Source organism: Poecilia mexicana, unplaced genomic scaffold (genome assembly GCF_051168715.1).
Source record: "Poecilia mexicana isolate PSO_F unplaced genomic scaffold, ASM5116871v1 scaffold_3, whole genome shotgun sequence".
NCBI lineage: Eukaryota > Metazoa > Chordata > Actinopteri > Cyprinodontiformes > Poeciliidae > Poecilia > Poecilia mexicana.
Window position 1 is genome coordinate 35,228,614 of NW_028263372.1, and position 21,592 is coordinate 35,250,205.

At 38.2% G+C, this 21,592-nt stretch overlaps 1 protein-coding gene across 2 annotated transcripts; it reads left to right on the forward strand.

Moving 5' to 3' along the window:
- Window positions 1-3,912: 3,912 nt before the first annotated feature.
- LOC106924562 (aggrecan core protein-like) lies at window positions 3,913-21,190 on the forward strand. Of its 2 annotated transcripts, XM_014998321.2 has the most exons (20): window positions 3,913-4,255; window positions 7,368-7,462; window positions 7,554-7,645; window positions 8,302-8,593; window positions 8,970-9,144; window positions 9,420-9,547; window positions 9,628-9,921; window positions 11,155-11,454; window positions 12,337-12,511; window positions 12,584-12,711; window positions 12,786-13,079; window positions 13,159-13,257; window positions 13,333-15,039; window positions 15,629-15,703; window positions 16,355-16,468; window positions 17,334-17,492; window positions 17,568-17,650; window positions 18,650-18,794; window positions 19,224-19,406; window positions 19,489-21,190. In XM_014998321.2, exons 2-20 carry the CDS (start codon window positions 7,375-7,377, stop codon window positions 19,554-19,556), a joined length of 4,599 nt encoding a protein of 1,532 aa, XP_014853807.2. In that variant the 5' UTR covers window positions 3,913-4,255; window positions 7,368-7,374; the 3' UTR covers window positions 19,557-21,190. The 2 variants fall into 2 exon arrangements, with proteins under 2 accessions (XP_014853807.2, XP_014853808.2); XM_014998322.2 differs by lacking the exon at window positions 16,355-16,468.
- Window positions 21,191-21,592: the final 402 nt, after the last annotated feature.

A 21,592-nucleotide genomic window follows, 5' to 3' on the forward strand; every position in this document is an offset into this window, starting at 1 on the left:
AAAGATAGAGAAGTTGCAATTTCACAGACTTTTGTCTGTGAAAATCTTGAATTAATTATGAATTCACTCTTGATTTGTGGGCCAATCTGTTCTTTGGACATCCCTGATTTAAACTATCTCTCTATCCATAGTTTCATCCATAAAATATTCAAAAGATAAAACTGTCACATTTGAAGCTTCCTCGTTAATGTTGCTGGTAAACCACCAGTCCAGGTCTTGCTTGTCCTATTACTGGTTTATTGCACAAAAAGTTCACTTTCACTGAAAAAACATCAAATTTCACCAAGTATTTTTGTCAAGTTTCTGAATATCTTATTACACTTGATATAAGACAAAACTAACTTAAAATAATATTTTAGCAACAAATATGACATTGTTTAAGTAAATAAGTCCTTAATATTGATGATAAATTATTAGTTCAACTGGCAGATTATTTCATTTATAACATTTCTACCACTGTAACTAAAACTTTTTTTAAAATCAGTTTTAATGAGTTATTGACTTAACAAGCTCCTATGTCTTTCTGAAGAGTTACTTATAAGTTAGTTTTGTCTTATGTCAAGTGTAAAAGGGTATTTGCCCTAGATACTATAGACCAAAAATAGTATTTGGTTTTTTGCCTTAACTGATGCTAAAGTCCAGATATGTGGTGTGATCTTGTCTCCATGCAGCAGGACGAGCTGCAGCTGCAGCATGAAGTGCCAAAGCTGACGTCTTCACCGCGATGATGCGTGTCTGCAGGAGGCTGTTATTGGGGCTATGAAAGGGGCATTCTGGTTTACAAGGCTCCTCTGTGAATAAGTTGAACATGAGGGGTGGAGGGGCTGGGTGGGACGGCTCACACAAATACCATAACTGTGAAAATAAAAACAGCAGAACCTGCAGTTTACCTCTTCAGAGGACAAACTGCACTGTCTGCAGTAAGAGGAAGCTTCTCTGCTTTCTTTTTTGTTAAAGTTATTGACTTCCAGCTGCAGGTCAGAACAGGACAGGATTATTGTTTTAACAGTTCTGGCCTTTGCTTTTGGACTCGGCTGCCTTCTCTTCAGCAGGCGGCAGATCTCCAGTTTCTATTGCTTTTGGCTCAGATGACCATGCTGTACCACCGTCCTCCCCTGCCAACAGAAACCTTGACGCATGATGCGGCCGTCAACAACTAAATTCATGAAAAACACTGCATTATTTCTCTAAACATTTTATATTACACCTTGTTTTAATTTCAGATTTAATGGGATATAAAAACGTATTCACACCTTCTGAACATTTTCATATTTTGTCACATTGAAACCACAAACCTGAAGAACCAAATACCATTTGCATTTATATTTGTGTAGTTTGCTCAATCTTTAAAGAAATGCTGCCATTTAATATCAATGAGAAACTGCCATTTTGAAAAAAATATACATTTGACACACATTACAAAGTAGTTAGTTTGCACTTTTATGTGGTTTAAAAGTCCAGCATGTTTGGTTTGTGCTGCACAATGGCTGCTGGAAAACTGCTGGAAAAGTGTTTTTTAGTTGACTTACCATTCAGAAACCACTTGCTGCATTCTTGTTAGTTATGCAGGAGGTTCCAGCTCTGCTTTTCAAGGATGTGTGGTTATGTAATTGCAGATCTGTTCACAGCCATGTTCACCTTTGATGGTTAGCATTGAGTGAGGATTGAGTGCCAGAAGCAGCTTATTTGAATTTAAAGTGACAGGAGGTCCTAAAACAGCTCATTCTGAAAGGAACCAAGTAAAATCTCATCATCTAAGAATGATTTTGTGTAAAAAATGAGTAATGAATATCTTTTGTATCTCCCAAAGAATTATTCTAACCTGTTCAACGAAGCATAATATGTTACCTTTAAATCTCAATCTCTATTTTTGTCTTCTTTACTTGTATTTTTTACTTGAATGTACTTGTGTCTTTCGTAAAGGTGATGATGGTAATGAATAGTTTTCCAAGGGTCTGTCAATACGGCTAATGAAGCTGGTGAGAGTGATCCTCAGCTGCTGAAACACAAACAGTCTAACCCTCGTTAACCTTCCTGTTTCTCTAAACTCGGCCTTTCAAACAGTTTGGCTGTGTTGACAGAAAATTCCTCCAGTTTGTCAAACGGTTCAGTCATTTCACCCGACCTCGACTCCAGTGTAAACACCGTGGCTGGGGGACACACCTTATTCCAAAATATCGCCAAAGAGAGGTGGGGAATCTAAATACGGCAAGGAAACTTTGAACAACTTGGAACAGATGGAGACATAATCTAACTGTACACAGACTCCACAAACTGGTCGCTCAGTTGGGCTTAAATTCACTGGTCAGCCTTTAAAATGCATCATTCTCCTGATTCCTGAGTGTGGAACTAAATTAGGGCCATAATGTTTGTTCACAAAAACAAATTTAACTGAGAAAAAATCTTGAATTTGTAAAGTATTTTTGAACATTTCAAACTTCTTTCCAGTTTCACACGTTTTTTCAGTTTCAAAATATTTTTTTTTAATTTTAAAACTTGTTTAAATTTTAAATTTTTTTTCAGTTTTTATTATTTTTTATTTCAAACATTTTTTCAGTTTCAAATCTTTTTTTAGTTTCAAAATATTTTTTGGTTTCAAATCTTTTTTTTCAATTTCAAAATATCTTTTTAGTTTCAAACTTTTTCAGTTTCAAAAGTTTGCTTCCAGTTTCAAAGTTTTTTTTAGTTTCTTTTTTCAGATTCTAACTTGTTGCAGTTTCAAACTTTTTTTCTTTTAAACAAACTTTGTGGCCCCAATGTAGCTCCATACCTGAGTCCCAGCATCCTCTCACGTTATGAAGGTTGAAGCAGCGTTTTATGGAAACAACAGAAGTCCAGTGTGAGCTCCTGCTGATAAAATAAGCTCTGGCTCCGCTTAATGCCACTTAGACTGAACAAACTCCAGTCTTTGGGTAATTAGGGTTCATTTGTTGCCGCGGCGACGCAGTTTTAAGGCCCATGAACTCGCTGTAATCACCATTTCCTGTCCTGCTCAGTGCTACTGGACTGAAAGAGCAGCTTTGTGTCCTCTTTTGAGAACTTTTTTCTCTATTTGAAGAAATAAAGTAAGTTAAAAAAGAGAAGAAATGATAGTTAAATATTTGAAAAGGTTGAGGTTTGGCCAAATCATTGTCTATAATTTCTGCAGAATCTGATTCGGTCACTTTGCTGTTTAGAGTCAATAAACAGCAGCTATAAATTAGGAGAAACTGCTGGAAATGAAAAGAGATGATTATGTAACAGACTAACTCCACATCAAAACCTCATCACTGAAACCCTTTACCACTTTTCTGCACACAAAAAACTAAAAATAAGGCAAATATCCTCCAACCCTTTCAAAATAAAACAACATGGTTTTCAGACACTTCCAAAGATAATCTGTTTTCTCTGTGTTGTGAACGGTCATGAAATGACCCAAATGCAGCCAACAAAGATAATAAGATGCTAGATAACATAACAGATAACAAAAAAATAATAGATTAACAAAAATCAAACAATGGAGTTTCACAGAGGAAACCATGAAGATAAAAACCCTAAAGGTGCTGATATGGTTGATTCAGTTCAAAATTTCAAAATTAATTTTGGATTTACTTGATTTATTATTATTATTATTATTATTATTATTATTATTATTATTATTATTATTATTATTATTATTATTATTATTAAATCACTTAAAAACAACCATTTTTATTGTTTACTTTTATCATTATATTTTATTTGTGATTTATTATTCATCTGTATTATTATTAATCTTATTATTCATGCTCTTTCTTAGTAGAAACAATTTTTACATAAAATGAAGTCATTTTACGGTTTGTTTTTATAATACTTCTTTATTGACATTTTGTATGACATTCATTGAGTAATTGTGTGTTTCATTAATATTCTTTTTTTTCTGTTATTTATATTTCATGCTTGTGTGAATTTAATTATTTTGTGTTTTTATATTATAATAATATTTTTCATTATTTGTCATTGTTATTACAAACATTTCAGTGGCTGTGAGCTTTTATTGTGAAAGTTGATTTCAGCGCCTCAGCTTGAGCAGCTTTGTGGTTTCTCCTCTCTGAGGTTTGGGAGCCGGACCCGGTCCAGGACTTTTTCCTCTGTGTTCAGCCAAGCATCCAGAGCTGCTGCTGCTGCTGCCGGTTCTCTTGTTTAAACTCAGAACCAACAACCAACGGACCGGCCGAGCAAAAACACAGCAGAGACAAAACATCAAAACATTCCACTTCAGGAAATCTCTGAACAGGTAAGACAAAACTTTTTTCACTGGGATGAAATATGCAGACTTGAAGCAAGAGTTGCACCAAACTGCTGCACAGACATGAAAAAGGTAACAGTAATAACATTATGTTTGCAAATAAAAAACTAGTTTGGTTATAATCCACTTTAATATAATTATCATTATTTTTTAACATTTTGTGCTTCTGGTCAAAAGTCTTTCTGTGAATTTTTGTAGGGTTTTTTTCACCCATTTTCTGTTCAGTTCCAACTTTTTCAGTGTCTATCTTTTGACATAAAAATCATTTAGGCACAAATCACTGTTAGACCAAAATATGTCTGACTAATTAAGATAAAATACATATTTCATGTATCTTTGAGCTTTCTGCCCGGTTTCACAAATTCAAGACATTTCAAACTTTATTGTCAAAATACAGAAAATCCATTCAGTTTGGCAGAAAATAAGACTTTTAACCCAACATGTGATCCTCAAAGCGCTAAAAGCTGCAGACCTGGTGGATGCTGCAGCATTCAGACCCAGATCATTTCAGAACCAGGAAGGATTTGATGCCTGATCCTCTTTCTTTTGTTACTGCAGACAAACTAGACATAAAAACATGATCATTAGAGCAAAATTAGACCAAAATAAATAACTCTAAATCTTTTTCCAACTCCAAAGTAAAATATATCTGTGTGGTTTAACTAATACATAAAAAAGTCAGAATGAATAAAATAAAACAAGTTTACCAAAATGCACCTCAATTTGCACACAATAAATGTTTCATGATGGCAGGAAAAAAGTATAAAAATAACTTATCTTGGTCTCATTTAGTATGGCATTGATTCTATTTCCTTCTGTTTTAAGTCAGGAGCTGCAATAGAGGCAGTAATGTAAAAGAAAAAAAAACCCAAATCCCCATAAATAAATTATAAATATAGATAAACAAACATAAATAAATAAATAAATAAATAAATAAATAAATGAATGAATGAATAAATAAATAAATAAATAAATAAATAAATAAATAAATAAATAAATAAATAAATAAATAAATAAATTTTAGTTGTTTTATTGTGATCTGCCAGAAGAGCAGAAAAAAGCCCCTAGAGATCATTTAAAAGCTTGGAAACTTTGTGATTAGATCATTTTAAACCAATAAAGCCTTGAAGGAAAACCGTCCCAGTGTCACTTCCTGTGGGACTGGAACTATAAAGAATACATTAAAAATGACTTCAACTCTCCACTTCCTCATCTTTAACATGGAAAAGAAAAAAGGTCACTTATTTTTATGTGTGAGAATAAAAAGAAGTAAATGTTGCAGAAATTTTTTTTTTAATTAAAATAGTAAATAACGAGCAGAAAGAAGAATAAATTTCTGCCAAAAACTCAGAAATTTTTGATATTAATCTATAGAAATGTTCTACAAAAAAACTTGGAAACTTCTATATTCACTTTTGGAAATTTTCTTAGTTTAAAAAGTCAAAAATCTTCAACTTTTCAAAGTGGTAAATTTACTTGTTTTTTCTAGAAGATTTCTGAGATGAATGAAAACATTTCCTAGTTTTTTTCTAGCATTTTTTTTAACTTTTGAAACTCAAAATGTCCTTGATTTTTCCGGAGAATGTTTGAGATTAGTCTGTTTTTTTTTTGTGCCAAAATTTAAAATGTTTTGGCAAAAAAAAAAAAAAAAAAAAAAAAGTTTGTAATTTTTTTCTATCAATGGACTTAATACACTATTATAAATTCTTCACAAATCTTACATATAAAAGACCAAGTTATTAGTGTATCTGTATGAGAAATAAAAAAAGAGAGAAATATTTATTGTAAAGGTTGCAGAAATAAACCTTTTAAAAATAAAATTGTAAATTATATAATGGGGTCATTAAACAGATTTAAAAAACTAATTTCTTCCAAAAAGCTTAGAAATTTTTAGGTTAAACTAAAACGTTTAATATACAATATTTGGACATTTTTACTTTAGCTTTTGGAAATATTCTGAGTCTCAAAAGTCAAAAATGTTAGATTTTTTCAAAATCAGAAATTTCCACCTTTTTTTTAGAAAATTTCTGAGCTTAGTCTCAAAATTTCTGAAAAAAATTCTCGTTTTTTTTTCTATTAGCATTGACCATAACAACCCATACAATTTATTTACAATTTTAATTTTAGAACTTTTACAACCAACATTTATTTTTTGTATTCTCACACATGTATATATTTTTTTATGTTTGACTCATAAAAATGAGTCACAAAATGGTGAATAGTAGAAAAAGTGGCAGGTTTTAGTCATTTTTAGTATTTTTTTTTGTCTATGGTTCCAGCATTTAAACAGATTTAACACTGTTTATGTTTGTTGCGCTGGAAAGCGCTGGAGCATAAATGTGACATAAATGAAACGCCTCATCCCAAACCCTGCTCTCCAGAGGGAAAAGGTGTCACTTAAAGAGGATCAACGTCCTGCGTGTGTCACGCTTTCCCTGTCCTGCCGCCTGAATGTGGGCAGTGTTGGGACGTGACGGAAACGTTCCGGGGGGAATGTGGAAAATTCACGCTGCTGTTTGCAGAGGTCTGTGACGTCACTACGGTTGAAGCTTTCTTCACGTCGGCGGTTTGAATGAGCGCAGTGTGGAGTCGGTTCTAACGAACTGTCACCGAGTCCAGGCGCCACATCCGGTCCAAAGGAGGCGTTTTCACTCCGATGTCACTGCCGATACAAAAAAAGTTACATTTAAATCATCTGGACAGCTGAACTCATGTAAAGGGGCGGAAAATGTTGATCTCACAGAAGAAAACTAAGTGAAATCCAGAGTTGGGTAGTAGTAACAATTACTGGAGTAACTTTTTGAAAAACTTTTACTTTTAGGAGTATTTTTACTGCACTGCACTTTTTAAGTTTGAGTACTTTTATTATGAAGTATTTCTTATTTGAGTAAAATTTCTGGGGTCTCTGCCCACTGAAAGAAAAACAAACATGTTTAAACCAAAAAGTCACCAGACACAAACACTCACCTGCAGTTTCTGTTAAAGTTTCATAAGTTTTTTTATTCAAAGAAACTGATTTAGAAAAATATTTATTTTTTGTTAGTGACATTAATTATTGTAATACGTAATAAGATATTTTTTTTCTTTCCACCATTTTAAGGTAAAATATGTTAAAGTGGACCGTGCTCCTGTCTTTATGTTTAAGTATCTCCTCTGCAACATTTGACTATCTTTATGAGCAGAGATCCTTCATGGGTAAGTGTTTCTGTGTTTTTATTTTCATATTTATTTTCACATTTAAGACATTTCACGTGAATTTTCTGTCTTTTTTGTGCTTCTGGGACAGATCCAGAGGATATTCTGACTGTGAACATTCCTCTGCAGGGCTTACAGCGCCCTCTGCTGGGAGAAACTCTGCTACTGCCATGCTACTTTCAGGTCACATTTCAATCTTTTTCGTTTCTGGATTTTAATCTGCTTCAGTGCATGTTAGCGTGGCTATTGCCTTGATACGCGATTTCACTTCTGAGTTTTGAAATATGACGTCGATGTTCTGCGCTGCTTTAATCATACCTGTATTTGAGCAATGGCAGCGGAGGAAGTGAACGAAGCTGTTCAGAGCGTGTTAGCCACGCTTTCAAATGTTGAATTAACATCGGCAGCCATCTTGTTTGGCTCGGCTCTTCTCTCTTTGCACTGGAGGATGGTTGTTTATAGTTCAGAACTAGAACTTGCCAGAGGAACTGTGCATCCTGTCTGGTCATTCTGGAGGACCAGTAGAGTTTAAAGGTAACTGATGACTGGGGTCCTCAGAATGACTATCACTGAAGAAATTGGATGACTCAGTTTCTTGGAGAATGTGCCGCTTTGACTTGATCATAGATAAGAAGAAGACACTTGATGAAGAATTAGTACAGAGTTTGATTGTATTTCTTTTTTAAAAGTTGTACTGGCTCTTGGGACAGTGGTCAGCCAGGAAAGTAGCCCAAGAGGTCATTGGGCCAGAACTTCAACCTATAATGGCCATGTTGGGCTACACTCTACCCCAAGCTTGGATTATCTTGTTTTATGTCTTGTTATTTGTCCATTTGTAGGACCACTCTGTTGAAGATCCTGGTTCTCCCCCCGTCGTCCCCCTTTCCCACCGTATCAAATGGAGCTACATCACAAAGGAAAAGGCGACTACCATCCTTGTGGCTTTGGAGGGACAGGTCCGCATCAGTGAAAGTTATCTGGACAGAGTTCAGCTGCAGAGCTACCCCCAGACTCCAACAGACGCCAGCATCAAAATATCGGAGCTATGTTCCAGTGACACAGGAGTGTATCGCTGTGAAGTTCAGAATGGCATTGAGGATGCTTATGACATTGTGCACGTCCTTGTTCAAGGTACTCAATTTTAATCAAGTCAGTCATAATTCCCCTTAAAGAATAAGTATATAGCAACCATAAAACCCTCCACTGGCCTCCTGTTTGTGTTGGTCTTGGACTGAGTACACCTGAGTTTTTTTTTTATTTATCAGACATGCTTCTCAGAGAACAGCTTACTCAATGTTCCCAGGGCCAGAACTAAACAAAGGGAGGCAGCTTTTAGTTTCTATATTCCTCAGCTCTTCTCTCCGACAACACCTGAGATAAGCAGAAACTGATGACTCCTTCAAGTTAGAACAAAAAGCTTACATTGTTTTTACTGCTAATGCATTTAGCGTTTCTTTGTATGAATGATCCCATACAATATATATTTACCCTGCCTTGGCTGTTTTAGGTATCGTGTTCCACTACCGGCCCTTTATGGGTCGCTACACTTTGACCTTTGAGAAAGCGAAGGCAGCTTGTGCCCAGAACAGTGCAGTCATTGCTTCTCCAGAGCAGCTTCAAGCAGCATTCGAAGATGGTTTCCACCAGTGCGACGCTGGCTGGTTGTCTGATCAAACAGTGCGGTGAGTTAGTCAAGCAACTAGCAACCGTTGCTGTTTTATCCAAATCTGGGATGTTCTGACACATTTTGTTAGTATTTTATCACATTTGCCAGATTCAATAGACACAGGATTGAGTCGTCTGCAAAAAGGTGAACTAATTTGGGCCTATCTGATTATCAAAATCTACAGCAAGTAACATATAAACCTTTTCTTGAAAGAGAGGAATGATATTTGAAGATAAAACTTTTGAAATGTTGAGCAACAAGTATGAAGTCATTTTTTTTGTCAAACTACAGGTACCCAATCCATGAGTCTCGCATGAACTGCTATGGCGACAAAGAGGAACTCCCTGGGGTCAGGACGTATGGCGTGAGAGATCTCAATGAGACATATGATGTTTACTGCTTTGCAGATAGGATGCCAGGTACATAGACATGGTCCATGTAGTTTATTGGATTTTTTTTCCCAACATCTTCCCAAACAAAACTTCCTTTTCTGGAACAGGCAGGGTTTTCCACAGCACCTCTGCAGGGAAGTTCACCTTCTCTGAGGCTGTGCTAACGTGCTCCTACCAGGGAGCTCAGCTAGCCACCACAGGTCAGCTGTACCTTGCATGGCAGGGCGGTATGGACGTCTGCAACGCCGGCTGGCTGAGAGATGGGAGTGTCCGCTACCCCATCAATGTTCGACGGCCACAATGTGGAGGGGGTCTGCTGGGGGTGCGAACAGTTTATCTCCACACAAACCAAACAGGATACCCACTTCCTGACTCCCGCTACGATGCCTTCTGTTACACAGGTATACCAAGACTCTCACAAGATGGATCTATTGAAATCATTGTTACTTTGGAATAATAATTCTTATGCAAAGAGCAGATAGTAATGCTAATTACATAGGGATACCTTCATGTGCACAAAAACACAACACAGGCTTTTCATTGTCATTTCTGTAACAAAACATATCAAAATTTGTGAAATTTGTGGGAAAAAGGAATGCTCTTCCTGTTTTCACAAGATGGAAAACCGTATCCAGACAATGCTAATCAGATACAGTTCAATAGCATGCCTATAAAGCAGTAGGTTAAAGACATTGCTGGTCTGAAGCAATGACCTTAGAGACCTTAAAGAAGCAGCTGAACTAGCCTACATGCCAAAGTATTGTAGAGTTACATCTGAGTCCATTGGTCTAACAGCCAAAACTTGGTACAGACTGGAGCCTCAACAGGAGCATGAGTCCAAACACGGCCTCAAATCTTCAGTACATTTAAGTTGTTGCAATAGTCCAGTCAATGTCCAGACATCAACCATCAACTAGACTTTGCAGAAATGAATATCTGCAAACTTCATTAAACTAAATCAATGCTGTACAGAAGCTCATTTCTCCACATTGGTGAGAAACTGATGAAGTCATACACAAAGACTTAGTTCCCAAACTCCCTTCACAGTTACACATTTTGTTTATGCACATTTGGTTAGATCTTAACCTGGATTTACATTGATGAATATTTCAGAGCAACTGCTTCTCACAGAGATAGATTCAGGAAGCAAAGGTTAAAATAACCTATTTGGCTTCACATGCGTCACTGCCTGGAGTGGAAACTGGCTGATTTACCAAACATGGGTAAAACAAGCACCAGTTATCAAAACTGTGTTTGCAGTGGTGAAGATTGTGTTTTTAACCCAACACCATGACACAAATTCAAAACTGCATGAGCTCAGCTGCTCTAATTTTAAAGCAGACAGGCCCTGGGAGTGGTATGGACCCAGACAGAACTCTGGCATCCATCTGGTGTAGTGTAACAACAACATGCCTCTGGGATTATTGCCAGTAAAGCTTGGCCTCTACTGAAGCTGACAGATATTTGGGTGATAGATAACTATATTAAAACTTACTGTTCTGTGCAGCAGAAGCTGTTTGGCTGCTTTTAAATGCTTTGTAACTTTCAGCCAATGTGTTTAATAGGATTTTTATTGAGATCCTGCCTGATTTGTTCCTGTTTGGTTCCTTTTTGTTTCCCCCTGTTATCTTCAGATTCCCCTGACGATGAGGGCTCAGGCACAGATGAGGGGAGTGGTGCTGTGATTGTTACCACGGTGACGGAGAGTCCAGAGGTGTTCTTCAGCAAGACGACCACAGAGAGCGAAGCAGTTGGAGAGGTGGAGACCCAGCAGCCATTTGATCTGAGCTTCACCAACAGTGAGAACCCCAGCAAGCTGCCACTTCCTCAGCCAACAAACTTCACAGATTTCACCTTTGACCTTATTGAAGCCGTCACCAGCCAGTCGGCTGTACAAAGGGAGCCCAGCAAAACCTCTGTCATCTCTCCAGCAGGTCAGCAATCAAACTGTTGACTCTTGGATAACAGCTGCATCCAGACTAGCTCTTTCCTTCCCAGCACCCAGGCTTTCCTACATTTCCTTAAAGTGGTCCAAGAATGATTAACATTCTTTCTAAAGGGTTTAATAAGAAAACAAACTGAGTGATAAGTCAGACAGAGTGTAAAGAACTTCACAAACTATAAGCAGTGGTTGAAAATGGTAGATTGTCTTTAGCACTTTATCAAGTTGAGAGGACCCCACAGTCATACGTTCAGTCATTCACCCATTCACATGCTGATGGTGGGGAGCTACATTGTAGCCACAGCTGCCCTGGGCAGTCTGACAGAAGAAACGGTGCCATGCACCTGCACCACCAGGACCTTTTGCAATCAGCAGCAGATAAGTATCTTGGCCAAGGATACAACAAGAGAAACAAACAAAGCAGGAGTTTGAACTACAGCTTGTAGTTCTACAGGCAAGAGTGTAAAATCTGCTGATGTTATCAATTTAGCAAAATCAGATCCAGAGATAGCAAAACTAAACAATTACAAAGCTGAACTTCTGTTCCAAGGAATCACTTCCTGAAGCGCAGTGGTTGGACAGACGTCCCAGCACTACCTTTTGATGATGATACTCTGTGTTGTAGTAGCTACATGTTGTGCCAATGTCACATGATGGATATCAACCTGATTGAATTTAGTGCCTTAACATCAGCTCCCACTAAATACTGTGTTGGTACAGCATTTAAGCTTTGGAGTTTGTGCCAGTAGCATTTTAGTTAGCATTGCTCACCCTTGGTCAAGAAGACCAATGGTTTGAAATATCACTAAGGTCGGGAGATATGTTAGAGATGTAGTGAGGAAACTGGTGACTAGCTTCTTCCTTTAAACTGTAGGCGTGGTCTTCCATTACCGCTCACCCACTGGCCGTTATGCTCTCACATTCGTTGAGGCTCAGTTGGCCTGCCGGGGTGTCAGAGGCTCCATGGCCACACCGCAGCAGCTGCAGCAAGCATACGAGGATGGATATCACCAATGTGATGCAGGTTGGCTTCTGGACCAGACTGTGAGGTAAATCCCAAAAGTAGGTTTTCGAATCTATAGAAGCAAATATTTTCTAAAATGTATTTTGCTTCTGTGTAGGTATTCTATCGTGTTTCCTCAAGAAAAATGTGCTGGAGATCTTGGAGATCAACCTGGAGTTCGGACGTATGGCCTCAGACCAGCAGAGGAGAGATACGATGTTTACTGCTACACCGAGGGGATCAATGGTGACTAATGTCAGTCTTACCTGGTAAGTTTTAATTCCAAGTAGGTTGTATAACCAAAGGTTTTCACTGCACAGGAGAGGTTTTTCATGTGGGATCTGCTGAGGGTTTCACTTACGACGAGGCTGCTTCTGCCTGTGAAAACCACAGTGCGGTTCTAGCCTCCACTGGAGAGCTCTATGCAGCCTGGAAACTGGGCTTGGACAAGTGCCGAGCAGGCTGGCTACTGGACCGCAGCGTTCGCTACCCCGTCAACAGTCCCCGTCCTGGGTGTGGAGGAGAGAAATCAGGGGTCCACACTTTGTACTCTCCTCCAAACCAAACACACTACCCTGAACCTGATGCCAGATTTGATGCATACTGTATAAGAGGTAGACATCGACACGTTTTGGCTCAATATTTGTTAAAGTGGGAGATTCATTATTTTCTTTTACTGATTTATCATTGCAGTTGGCTTTCTGTCTGAATCAAATGAAACTGAACTGAACATCACCGACATCCAGAAGGCCCTACCTAACCAGACATCGGATACTGACTTATTAAGGCCTGGTAAGTTCAAATAATATGTGGATTTTGGGAGTTTTACCCATGAATATTAAAAAGTTTGCTCACGTCTTGTTTTAGATGGTTTCTTCATCGTTCCTCCCATTCCTGTGGAGATTTCAAGTTCTGGATCTGGTTCAGGAGACTTTGATTCAGGCCCTGCAGGAGATAACTCTGGAGTACAAGTTAACTCTGGAGACCAGGTGACCTCTGGAGACCAGTCTGGATCTGGAGATCAGTCTGGATCTGGAGATCAGTCTGAATCTGGAGAGCAGGTTACCTCTGGATATCAGTCTGGATCTGGAGACCAGGTTACCTCTGGAGATCAGTCTGGATCTGGAGACCAGGTTACCTCTGGATATCACTCTGGATCTGGAGACCAGGTTACCTCTGGAGGTCAGTCTGGTTTTGGAGATCAGTCTGGATCTGGAGACCAGGTTACCTCTGGATATCAGTCTGGATCTGGAAACCAGGTTACCTCTGGATATCAGTCTGGATCTGGAGACCAGGTTACCTCTGGATATCAGTCTGGATCTGGAGACCAGGTTACTTCTGGATATAAGTCTGGTTCTGGAGACCAGGTTACTTCTGGAGATATATCTGGTTCTGGAGGCAAAATCACCTTTGGAGACCAAGACGGGTACACAGAGACTGTGCTTTCCAGTGAAGGATCTGGTTTGGCCAGTGCATCTGGTTCTGGGTCAGGTCTCGGAGTTGTTTTCTCTGGACCCTGCATTGCAGTAGAGGGCTCAACGTCAGGAGAACCTCAAGAGGCTGGAAAAGGAAGCACAGACATTCTTATAATCCCTTTGTCTGCAGCTGATTCAGGGGAACTCAGTGGAAGTGGAGATATGTCCGGGTCTGGATCTGGATTTGACTCCATTGAAAAGGATGCTGGACATCTCACTGGCACAGGTCTTATCTTGGACCAGGAGTTGTCAGGTTTTAGTGGTTTTCTATCTGGATCTTCATCTGGAAGTGGACGATCTGGAGACATTTCTGGAAGTGGAGATGCTCCGATCTTGATAGCAAATGACGAACTGATTGATGCAAAGAAGGAGTACAACCTTGATGGAGGTTCATTAGATTTCAGTGGTTCTGGAAGCTTATCTGGATCTGGGATTCTCAGTGGGTCAATCTTTGGAAGTGACTCTGAGTCTCTTACTGGTGTGACTTTTATGGGTTCAGGCTTCACTAAGCTTATTGGGTCACCTTCTGGAGAACGCGAGGAGGCTACTGGGGGTTTATTCTACAGCTCTGGACCAGAAAGTGGGGGGCAGATATCTGGATTTAGAATCTCAAGTTGCAGTTTTGATACTAGAGCTGGAGTATCTGGATCCGCTGTCTCTAAATCCGAAACATCAACAACCAAAGGTGAGGAAGAGGGCAGTGCTAAATTTTTCACTCAGGGTCTAATGACAGAAATGCCTGGAGATTATAAGGTCCCTCTGGAGCCGGGAGAAAACTCAGTGGAGTACAGTGGAGAAGCAAGTGGCAACAATGGTTTCTACTCCGGTGACGGAAACAAGGACTTATCTGAGGATCACACCTTCATGTTGGGGGTTTCTTCTTCTGGAGATTCTTCTGATCCACTCCATCCCGCTCCATCAGTTGGCCCAGCACTAACAGAACCCACCATAAGAACAGAGGAAGATATTCATGGAACTGAACTGACACACAATTCCAGAGTTTATGTTTCTCCAGGACCAGCAGTTGTCCCTGCAGGATTAGCAGCTCCTTCTGCAGAAGTCAAACCAGCTTTTGTGCAAACACCAGTTGTCCTAGGAGGTAGGTCATCCTCATCTCTTCTGCTTCTCTCTTCATGTTTGTCATTTTGCCTAATTGTTTTTTCATTGGTTCGTTCCTGACCTTTTGGGGTGGAACTTGGTAACAATCATTTCTTGTCCACCACAGAGATGGTTCAGCTTGAGAAATGATGATTTTCTTAAACATGCATATTATATTATCGGCGTGCGGTGACATGAGACCAGTTTAAGGATGTTCTAGCACCTCAGGTGTTTAGATTGATTAAAACAAACTACCTCCAAATAGGAAGAGACAAAATGGTTGGCTCGTCTTGAGAGTTAAATGAAGGCAACTTGGTCTATTTTGTTACTTTGAAGATAAAATGTCTTCAAGATAAAAATAACTCTCAAGAGATGAGAGATGACACAATTTCAGATCCCTCGGATGAGTAACGAAATGTCTTCAAGTGCCTTTGATGACAATGCGTCTTCAATATAGCAAGAGAAGTTCAGTTGCCTTCATTTTAACTCTTAAGACCGCTATGTCCTAAATGATTGAGAATACACCCTTAACGTATGGTGACACATCTAATCAAAAAACAATTCTTGACTGATCTTTTCTATCTTTGAAGCTTCCAACCCATGTGAACCAAATCCTTGTGGCAATGCTCCGTGCACAGTAGAGGAAGGAGTTGCTTTCTGCTTTGGTAAGCTTTCCATTTATTCTCCTCTTCTCAGTTTTCTGTCGTTTTGGTGGCTTTATTCATAAATGAATGTGTACTTTTGTTGTTGGCATGTTTTGTATTGTTTGTGCATGCCTGACTGTAAGGGACTGTGTCACTGCACCTTCCCACCAACCTCATCGTTGTTGTCTTGTCCTGGTGTGATTTGCATCAAACTTGCGTTTTCATGTGTTGTTTTTACGTTTTTATGCAGAGTGTTTGTCAAACATGCATCAGCTCTGCTCTGGTGATGCTTCCCCTCCGTGTAAAATATGGCACGTACATCTATGTTGTTTTTTGGTCTGCTCTGCCTGCCCGCACTGCCTTTGCTCTGCCGCTTTAAATTCATGCTCGCATTCTTGAACTTCTTCGTCCAACTGGACTTGACGACTAATCTGTTGCAACTAAGAACGGATTCAAACATAAATATTCAAATTTCAGCCTCTTTAATTTGGATAAAAATATTTGGAATTTGCAATACTTTGGATCTGAAGTTGCAGCATCTACAATGTTCACAGTCTTTATTGAAGGTGTGGTAGTCGTTTATCACATCTCCAATTATCTCAGCCTTTTGGTGCATCTTCGCCCTCGACTCCCACTTAAGCCGTAGTGTCAACTGCCCACCGTGTTTTCCAGAGGCAGAAGTGTGCCACCCCAACCCTTGTTCCAACGGAGCCACCTGTGTGGAGAGTGCAGACTCTTTCAAATGCTTATGCCTGCCCAGCTACGGAGGGGAACGCTGTGAGATCGGTATGAGATCAGCTTCAGCTAATAAACACTAACAAGGACCAGTCAAAAACAACTACAGGAGGGTAAACCTGGGAAACCGCGTGGTGCGGTTCCCAGAGTAGAGTCAACGCTGTTTGGAGTCGACTTTATCTTTATCTTTGTGATTTTACTTCATTTTCAGTAAAATTACAAAAACTTTGAATGCATATGTTTTTATGTGAAGAGGTGAGTGTTTTGCATTCAGTATGTTACCTGGTGGTAGGATGTGGCGTCCAGGCACACTTCTGGTCATCTGGCAATAGTGGCGCTAATACAAATTTAGCACATTTATTTCCCCCTGAGATAATTTTTGCAGATAAACTGTGAAATTTACTTGGCTGTTTGGTAAACTTTGAGTTGAATAAGGTTTGACGTTTGTGTTTAGGGTTTGGCTGTTCAGAGCTCCTCAGTTAGCTGGACGTTTGTCTCCAGACTTGTCATGATTTGTGGGTTTGTAGGGCTAGTATAAATTAATGACTAATTTCTCAGGGAAATGTATGTTTTATAGTATGGAAATAAAACAAATACTGTTCAAACATTTAATCTTTTAAGATATTAAATGCAAAAATAGTTTAATTGATTTTTAATTTAAAAAAAAAAATCAAATTACAGAAAGAAAGTAATTCAGATGTAGCAGCAGATCAAATAATGTTTTATCAACAAAAACAGTAAATTATTTGGATGGGGTTTTTGCATTTTAGTACACAAGAACACATTTTCACACAAATGTGAAATAATTTGATACCAGCAAAAGATTCTTACATTTAAAGACTGTTGCTTAAAGTTGCAAATGGAGGCTTTACGTCCTGCGAGTTGCTTCATGGTTTCCTGTGTTTCGTGGCTGCAGAGGAGCAGCGATGTGAAGACGGCTGGACGAAGTTTCAGGGAAACTGCTACCTGCACGTCTCTGACAGGGCGGAGTGGCTGGAGGCGGAGCAACGCTGCCGGCACCTGAACGCTCACCTGGTCAGCATCATCACTCCAGAGGAGCAGCAGTTTGTCAGCGGTGAGCGACTCATCTGGATCAGTTTAGGGATTTGAGAGGGAATGAAGATGTTCTGAGTGTGTTTGTTTTTCACAGCTAATGCACAGGACTACCAGTGGATCGGCCTGAACGACAAAACGGTGCAGAACGATTTCCAGTGGACGGACGGCTCTCCTCTGGTGAATACAGGGTTTAGCTTAAATTTTCAGACAATTCATGTTAGGAACAAACTACTTTTATAAATGTGGAAATAAAGAATTAAAATAATTAAAATTTACTGGAAATAATTGTATAACCAACCCACAAGGCAGAACAAGCTCTGTAAAGGCAGATATGTCAGCTATTAACATGCGAAGAAAGTAAATATTAGATTCCTAACAAAATATGAAATTTGTAAGCTAAATATTTAGTTCACAAAGTAAATATTGAACTCAAAGTTAAACATTTATTTTGTTGTCTATATATTTAGTTTTTAAGCTTCCTAACAAAGTATTAAATTTGCAAACTAATTTGCTTTGTTTGTGGACAAAATGTTTAGCTTGTGAAATTAATATTTAGTTTGGAACTCTGACATTTATAAACGTATGAAAAACATGATGAAAATAAAACCTATATAAAATTTCTCTGGCTAAACGAACCTAAATCCATCCATTTTCTAACACCCTTGTCCCTTAGTGGGGTCCGGAGGGTTGCTGGTGCCTCTACAGCAGACGTTTCGGGTGAGAGGCGGGGATGAACCAAAATATTCCTTTACCAACGGGACAAAATAACAAAAATAAAATTCAGAATGGCTGCTAAAGGTTCATTAAGAGATAAAATAATCAAAACGACATGCAAATTGCTACAAAGTGACAATACAAGCTTAAATGGAAAGTAATAAGAAAATCTACATAATAGAATGACCTAAAATATATAAGTTTAAAAAATATATAAAATAAAACACAAAGACACCCCTCCCCCCAAAACAAAAAACAAACAAAAAAAAAACAGTGCAAACGAATCAACTGAACATATAAAAATAAAAGATACATATAAAAAGATTATAAAATACATAACTACTGGAAAATCAGGTTTCATTCTCTTATTCTGTTAATTCTAAATGACTTGCTTCATAATATCAAAGACGAATATCTTTTTGTATTTCTATCCTTTTGTATTTATTTATTTTAATTTTTTAGCAATATGAGAACTGGAAGCTGAACCAGCCAGATAATTACCTGAACTCAGCAGAGGACTGCGTGGTTTTGATCTGGCATGAGAACGGAAAGTGGAACGACGTTCCCTGCAACTACCACCTGCCGTTCACCTGCAAGAAGGGACCAGGTATGTGAGTCCACCAAACCGCATCTGATCCGGGCCGCTGCACCGAGCTCAGAGCAGTACCTGATTCTGGCCACCAGGGGTCGCAAAGAGCACAAAGCAGCAAAGTTACTGTACCTTTCTAAGGCGAAGAGGAAATTCATCTCTTCTCTGCTTTCATCTCTATCATGTGGGATATAATATTTTTGACTTTTCAAAATTTTTGGTGAAAATTTACTTCTCTCTTTGTTTTTCTGTTTGCAATAGTCTTGGCAAACCGTCATACATTTGAGAAAACACACAAAGACAAGAAAGAAATTAAAATTCTCCTGAGATGATGCTGAACATGCAGCTCTGACGCCCCCTGGTGGCTGTGACCTCGTTTCCTACCAATAAAGTTTAAATTTTTACAGGAATCAGTGACTCAGGTGGTTGTTTGTCTGTTGCCTGCAGTGTTTTGCGAAGCTCCGCCTGTGGTGAAAAACACACGCATGTTTGGAAACCGGAGGTCGGAGTATCCCGTCAACTCCATCATCCGTTATCAGTGCAACCCAGGATTTAGACAGCGCCATCTACCTGTGGTCCGGTGCCAAGCTGACGGGACCTGGGAGAAACCCAAAGTGGAGTGCACAGATGGTGAGCAGAAGCCCTGTAATGTGTTTTACACACTTATTGAAGTATTTCTTGTTTGTTATGACTCTTTTCTTCTTCTCTGCAGTAAAAGCCAGGAACAGAATAAAACGCAGGAGCAGCAGAAATTCACCAGTGAGCAGAAAAAACAAATAAAATTTATTTAAGGTTTTAAAAGCGAGAAAAATCTTTTCACATAATTTTTATAATATAAATTAAAATGGTTGAATTCTCATTCTTTGGGTGCTACTTTATGGTAGCACTTGTTTAAAACCCTCATCCCTTCTCACTAATATATTTAATGTCTTTAATTGTTTTTATTTTACACAAATGAAGTCAAATTGTTGCTGTTATTCTTTATTTTCCTTCAAAACTTTCATAGAGATAAAGAATAAGGAAACTTAAGAAATGAAAGGTTTGGTTTGGATTTTTAAGTGCTTCTGCGATGTTTCTGCATGGTGGAAATTGGGGCCTGAGATTTGCACACCTAGCATGCAAACGATGGCGCTAAACACAAATTTAATAACCAATTGAGAACAAACAACAGATGAGGCATATTTTTTTTTTAACTTTATCTAACCTTTGTCCTTCTTTTTGAGCAGAACTGAGAGCCAGATTAGCCTGAGCTGCCGTTTGTGAAGTTACACAACCGAAAAGTTTAAGCAACAATTTGTGTTATTTAGCCGATTAAAGGTGGTTTATTGTTCAATATCATATTTTCACCATGATATTTATTAATTCATAAGTGTCACAGTTTCGGATGGATGGATGGATGGATGGATGGATGGATGGATGGATGGATGGATGGATGGATGGATGGATGGATGGATGGATGGATGGATGGATGGATGGATGGAGTAAATATTTGGCTAGCAAACTGAACAGTTAGCATGGTACATATTTAGCTTGAATCTAAATATTTACTTAGCAAGTGGAATTTTTAGCTTCAAACTAAATATTTAGTTTCAAACTAAACATTTGACTTCAAAACTAAACATTTGGTGCACTAACTAAATATTTAGCATTAAGGTAAATTGCTAACAAACTATTTAAGTTAATTATTTACTTTGCAAGTTAAATATATAGCTTCAAACTAAATATTTAACAAAAAATTCAGCTTCAAACTTAATAGCTTGCTAGCAATTTAGTTTGAAGCTAAATATATTTTGCAAATATTTAGTTTGAACCTAAATATTGAATTTTTAAACTAAATATGTAACTTGAAACTATGACATTTATAAATGAATAAATAACATTTTACAGCAGGCTGTGTACTCAAATTGTTAATTTTTGACTTTTTATATTTTTTGTGCAACTTTTCAAACGCTGTCCTATATATTAGGATGCTCAGTTAAAAAAACCACGGAGGACAAAATATTTACACATGAATGTCCAATATTTCTTCTAGATCCCACTAATATGAATGTATTCAGCTGAATGCTTTAGGTTCCAGGTCGTCGTTCTGGAGACAGAAATGACCATTTTTAGACAAAAGTCTGTACATTTAGAGACTTGCAGCAAACAGGAAGATTTTAGAGGATTTTAGAGTTTAAAGCAGCAGCAGCTTGTCATGTTGGTGGGATTATTTTCAGCATTGTCTCTGTTTTATCTGATCACCAATGCTGTGCAGTGCACAGATCTTTATAAATCACTGCTGTAAACCTCCAGGTTCCTTCACTTGATGTCGCTTGTGCTCGTGTGTTGCATCACTGTTGCCGTTTGTGGGGGCTGCGCCTCCGTTAAACATGTTGTCACCTGCTGCATAATAAAATAAAGACGCTGTAAACGTGCCTGTTGTTTGTAAAGGTCACTTTGTTTTCTGTTGTTTTCATCCCACATCAAAATTTCCACCAGTTTGAAGGAGATGGTTCAGATTTAAACTACAAGCAGCACAAGTCTTTGAGAATCTGCAGCTTTTTTACTCTGATTTTTCCTCATTTATCAGCTCAAAATATAATAATGTTTTCTTTTCCTGCCTTGGACCCGTCCTTGTTTCAGAGCATGAACTCACACCTTTCATAAACAAATACATAATGTGGAAACTTAACATCAGAATTATTTAGGAAAAGATATTTTTTCTGCAAAAAAAAATCTCAAACTCTTGATTCTAAACTTTTCTTGATATATTTTAGTGTTTTGTTGTGTTTTTTTTTTATTAGAAATAACTTTTTTTTTATTTCTGTTAATTCCTT